Source organism: Hypanus sabinus, chromosome 28 (genome assembly GCF_030144855.1).
Source record: "Hypanus sabinus isolate sHypSab1 chromosome 28, sHypSab1.hap1, whole genome shotgun sequence".
NCBI lineage: Eukaryota > Metazoa > Chordata > Chondrichthyes > Myliobatiformes > Dasyatidae > Hypanus > Hypanus sabinus.
The window spans coordinates 7,184,329-7,190,328 of NC_082733.1; the positions used below are offsets into that span (position 1 = coordinate 7,184,329).

The 6,000-nt window shown below is 46.0% G+C and overlaps 1 protein-coding gene across 1 annotated transcript in view; it reads right to left on the minus strand.

Moving 5' to 3' along the window:
• Positions 1–2,591, minus strand: part of aldh1a2 (aldehyde dehydrogenase 1 family, member A2) — a 101,317-nt gene extending 98,726 nt beyond the window's left edge. Inside the window, exon 1 of the mRNA XM_059952558.1 lies at positions 2,341–2,591. Coding sequence (XP_059808541.1) covers positions 2,341–2,457 — 117 coding nt within the window. The 5' untranslated portion in view covers positions 2,458–2,591. The remainder of the gene's footprint in view (positions 1–2,340) is intronic.
• Positions 2,592–6,000: the final 3,409 nt, after the last annotated feature.

The following is a 6,000-nucleotide window of genomic DNA, read 5'->3' on the forward strand; positions in this document are numbered from 1 at the left end:
GAGTGCCCCAGCCTGCGCCTCATCTATGCATGAAAACAGGCCTATCTCACCCTGTATAAGCTCAACAATTCTGAGTGAGTGAGGGAGGGAGGTGTTCATGGGTGCCTCTGTCCACGCGCCCGGCTTTGTCCGCGTGCACGCGCAGAGCTCCATGCACACATCTTCCAACAACTGGAATTGTTTAGACGGCGACGCGGTCAGCAGGCAGACAATCTACTGGATTTACACCTGACACCTTGTCAAGCTGAGGAGTGTAAATGCTGCTGTGGCACATCCATGTCCAACAATCAGCACGCTGAACGTGTGTGCTGTGAACTGGGTGCCGACGCCCCAAGTGTGAGCAGAAACGGTGGAACCGCCAGACCCTTTCGCCCCGGAGTCCGGCCCGGCAGCAGCCAGAGTTCGGGCTTGTCATCTAACTGTGCGGGCGCTGTCCTCCGGGTTTAATAACTGAAGTACCGAGATCCAAACTGTACGATGAAGCTTGTGCGCGTGTACTGATGTTTGTGGTTAGTTTAGAAGACACTCAAAAGTCGATTTTAAGATTTCAGCAATGAAAATTATTGGCGGGGTGGGGGAGGTGGATTTTCTGAACATCCTCTCCCAGGTCTCTGACTGGCGAGATCTGGAAAAGCAATCTCTGTCGTTCCGCAAATATCAATTTGCAATGTGCGGAACTGTTAAACGACAGGTTTCTCCCGGGAGCCCCTTCCTCCCACCCACTCTGTTAGCTCCTCCCTTATTGCCCGTTCTCAGCCCAGTTCCCACTGACACACACTAATTTGTCTGTATCATATCCAGTAAGGTTCATGCATTTATTTCGTTCGTATAAATATTTTCAACCCGTTTTGCCATCTCATCCTGTCAAAGACCCCGGTGGAAGGTTGTAGACGGCACCCGGTGGCAAGTGTACAATGGGAACCGCTCACCGTTCCCGAGCCGACCGCCCTCTCCGGAACACAGATTGCAAACTGAGGGAAGTTAACGGGAAATTATCATTTGGCGAGTAAGTGAGGTTTCGTTACCAATTAGATCTAAAAAAAATCGAAGGCTCACGTTACAAGCCCTGCCTCATTTCAGCTGTTTGTTTTTCTTTATAATAAGTGGGAAAGTGGATACAGCATTAAAGGGCCGACTGGGAATGAATCTAGACCCAAAACCCGAAATAGCCATAAATCTCCCTCACTTCCCGTAGAGATCCAATCGTACGCAATGAAAGGTCCCTGCTGAATCCACGATGTACACATTCCTCTTGACAGATCTGCGCAGAAAACCCATCCACTGATGTTTGCAGTGGTAAGAATCATATTTTAAAGAAGAAACTGAACTCACAGGAAAAGATTTATTGAATTGGAAATCCTTAACAAAACCTCCACATATCTGATGTGATATTTGTACCTGGAGACTTTATCGTTGAATAATGTAAAAAGATTTATTGAAAATCTAACGCCAGCAAAAAGAGCTCAGAAAGAGTTACTTTAGCTCCTTAACACTACACGGAAAGGAAGGAATTTCTCCCATTACGGAAGGTCCCTCTATGCTCGGATTACCAGTCACAGACAACGACGCGAGGATCCCGGGATGAAAGTTAACGGGTGGAAGAGTCAGAAGGAGCCGCGAAGCGCAGATTCGGGCGGAGTTCCTTTGGAACCAAGCGACATGATCACATGTCAGGGAGAAGTTGCCAGCAACCCCACCGGTCCACAGGGAGAAGATGTCCCCGGTGAATCCAAACAGACCGGCCCGCGGGCACCCTTGTCAACACCCCGCCCCGCTCCGGTTTCCAGGTGCGAACTGCAGTCAGTCCCCTCTGCTACCTCACTGGACTTGGTCACGAGCGTTCACAGTCAAAATGCACCTACATCATTTTTGCTCGTTTATATTTAGACATCCCGTTTGACGCACGGTGACATTATTACGCCGAGAGGCCCGCGGTGAAGTGTCTCCACGCTGCTGTTTGTCACTTTTATTCCCCTCTGAAGAAGCGTCTCGGGGATAGACCCACCTGCTGTTATTATCATTTAGAATGCAAATAAGCGCGGCTCGGTGGTGGAGCAGAGTGGTGAGAGGGTGGTTGGACGGGGTAGGGGTAACCCTCCGAACCACCCCAGTGGACAGAACTGTTCTCTCCCTGACGCTTCTGGGGCTGTGGGTTAGTGGGAGACCAGGTTCTTAAACACTGTTGCTGGCTCCCCCTATTCCCCCGCTGACGCTGAACTCTCTCTATTCGCAATGAATTAACTCGGCTGCCGCTCTTTGCATACATCACACATACCACAGAGCAGCCAGTGAAACACGGTAACCTGTTCTCACGCCCCACTTCATTAAAACAGTACGAACCTTGGTGTGTTTGATCTCCAGGTTTGAAGTCGGAGACGGCAGCAATTGAAGAGACGCGATCAGGGAAGGGGGATCGGACTTCAGCTCGCTGGGGAACTCGATCTCACTGGAAGTCATGTCAGTAGCGAGCCCGGCGCAATCAACGATGCCGATTGTTTTCGATTTTTGCTGATCGGAGATTCTGACTTGTCCCGTGTGGTTGGGCTTTGCTTATAAGCAGGTGTCAGTCCGTGTCTCTCTCTTATTGGGCATCAGCTGGGAAGGGGCTGGGCCCCGGAATGCTCTGCTCAAAAATTAAGATTAAACAGTCACACTGTTTTAATGCGGGGATAACGCACGACTGGATCCACCAGACACTTCCTCAAATTGGTATCACATCAGAAACTCTACATCTCTCTCTCATGCCAGGGTCTGTGAACCTGGGCGAGCAGAGGCCTGTTTTATACGCAGCGCTGGACGGGATAACGGGCGGAGGAGAAAGAACGGTTTCATTCAATCACACCTGGAATCACCTGAACCGTAATCAAATATTCGCACTGGAAGCGCGGCTGAGTAAAGAGTTTGTGGGGGGGGGGGGGGGGTGTTGCAATTTGCTAACTTCAGTCTAAGTGCAAAGTAAGTGCACATGGAAACAAATCTCTTCCTGCATTCCAAACACACTGACCTATGCCAACAGCCATCTGTAAAGATTAATGGCAGACATTGCAGGCATCAGTACTCAGGTTGCCCTATCTTCCTGCCTGTAGTTTCTGCCGGGGAGATCGATGCTTTCTAACGCCCGCTCTTTTGCACTTTTAATTCCGGCAGTAGTGACAGCGACCACCTTTTCGCATTTTTATAGGTAACGGGTCGGCATGGTTTTGCTGTCTACATTTACATTAGCACAATTCGTTTCAGGATATATCCCGCGCATAAAGTTGCAGACAGATCGATAGTGAAGACCCTTCTCTGTGTTTTGCCTTTTCTGGTTAATATATTATTGTTGGAAAGCGTTCTTGTTTAGACGAGAAGGTTTAAAGGGGGGACATTATTTCAGCATCATATTCCGCTCCGCAGTCCGAGGGGGTACTTAGTGGGACCTGTACGCGATGTAACTATGTTGGGACCGGAACCCTCCTCTCCCAGTGAAAGTGTCATTTAATCAGAAGTGGAGCCCAAGCGAGCATGGGTCCGAGGTCCGTACCGATACCGGACTTTTCCCACAGCCTCCAGACACATCCGCCACTTTTCCACAGCTGGGATATCTCGTTGCCAACAAAAACCCAAGCTCTAAGTATACAAACCAGCTTTTGCGGAACGAAGCTGGCTGAACTGGTCCAAAATAAACGCGCTTTTCACAAGGACAGTCAGTAGCCCGATGTACTGGACTCCCCAGTTTAACACGTAGTGACCGCTTCTCTGTGGTGATGACCATATAGCTGGGGGTAACTGCCCCAACCGTTAATTCATGCCCCATTTGTCAATTTCATTCATACATTCCCAAAACCATTCGTATACGCCCGTGGAGCTGCTGAAACATTATAGATCCAACTACAGGTAATTTATACCCCAAGTGAAGCAATACGCCCGCTATTCTCAGCGGTAAGAAGGTGTGATGGTTAAAGTTTGTTTAATGCGGTGTTTTGGGTTCGTGTTACAGTTTCTCTTGCTTGAGGCAAAGCCGCAGCGAGGGGAAGAGCGCCCTTCGCTACTTTGCTGACCGGAGGATGGCTTTAAGGCAAGCAACACCACTGGTTAGGTCTGCCTACATACCACAGGTTACAATTCTTCAAATAGCAACCACAACCTTTAGTAGAATAACGATTTTAATAGTTCCGATTTACAGTGAATGATCAAAATTAACCTAAATCGACGGCAGTAATGCAGGAAGATACGGATTTGCGTTATTTGTTTCCAAGTATAACGGAGTTCGTCCCTGCTAAATCAATATAATGCGTATTATTGATGTCGAAAGTCTGGAAACTTAATATTCGGGCTTAACGAAATGACAAATCTTTAAATCTTGCAGTAAATCAATAGATTCCTTACAACCAACAGACTCGGTCCAAAATTCGTCGGTTTCCGAGAAATTTCCCTGAACCGACCGGCGTTATCTGCTGCGTGTGTGAATACATTTTCCTTTAAAAAAAAATGTTTTCTTACAGCCGAGGTTCACATCAAAGTCCTTAATTCCCGAAGAGACTGACAGTGATTAATGTAATCAAAACATCTAACTCTCAAGTCATTACTTTTAAACACGACAAACAAGAACTCACATACAAAGCAGCGGAACCACGCCAGTAGTGCGCGCCGCTCGCACACATGCTGGAACCGCAAGGTCGGGCGCCCTCTACTGGTGCGCACGTCCGCTTTAACGATCCAAAGACAACATTTATGTCCAGTGTAACTCGAAGGAAAGCGACAGCGTTATCTTGATTGTTGCTAACCTGGCCGCCTTTTAACGTTATTAATTTGGACTGACCAGTGAAATTCCCAAAAAGTGTCAGCTTAATATTATGATTTAAGATTTTCTTTTTGGTACCCAATTATCAGCTGGCATATGTACCCAAACTGTATCGCCATTTCTGTATCTTTGTTTATGTGGCTACTAATTTATTATGAGGGAGCGTAAATTTATTACTGACTCAGTTTGTAGTTGATCCTATTGTGGGGTGCCACAGACCCCTTGGAGACAAGGTCTCATGCCAATGGCTGTGGCACCATGTTGAGTATTACTCGAGATCAGTTTGATCTCATTCCCACTTCTGAGCGTCGTTTTTTTGGTGACTCTCAGATGTGAATCCCAGCACGGTGTATGGTCGAGTTCCGCTGGCGGCCTGGAGTCACAGGGCAAACAATGTGTTCTTCACTGACAGACCACCAGCTGCGGGCAACGGGGGTTTGTGACGCGGCAATTTTAGCCATATTCTGGGGATTGGAACAGAAGATATTTCTGTGGAGGGCAGAATCAACTTGATATTAGAAGAAGCGCGTTCCAATTTAAATACATGAAGAAAATGCATGTCGGATAGATGTCACTTGATTGGCGAATATTTATTTATAACAGCAAAGGAACGGGTTTCGAAGGAAATAAAGTAAGAAAATATGTTAAAATCTAAGTGTCTCTGAAAGTTAATTCCATAACAAGAATGCTGTCTATAACATCAATACACTGTTCAATTCCTTGTCAGTTCCCATTGTCTTTTTCAATGGCTGAAAATACATTTAAAACATCTGCTGAACCCTAAATTTAAAGAAATCTTTGTAATACCATTGCAAACATTATAATTTACCAGAAAATATAATTGTACACATATGCATAAATATTTAACTTTCAAAATTGTAAGGTCATTCAACATATCATCTTATAGGTTGTTATAACCTTAGTGATTGCCTTACATTAGTAAACTGAGATAACTTTTCCTTTTCCTTATTGTAATATGTTTAATATGAAGAGGTTATGATAGGTAAATGATCTACATTATTATTTTTTAATAAATGTGCACTTACTGCAGAAAACAAACATTAGATCAGAGGAGATTTCCTTGCCTCCTTGATACAGGCCAGCAGTCATTTCTCGGAGACAAAGGATGTGTGAATATAGAGGGAAGTGAATGTTAAGTTGAAAGAAAACTGCGGAGCTTCATTGAGAACTCTAACCAAAGTGCCAAAGATGTGTAT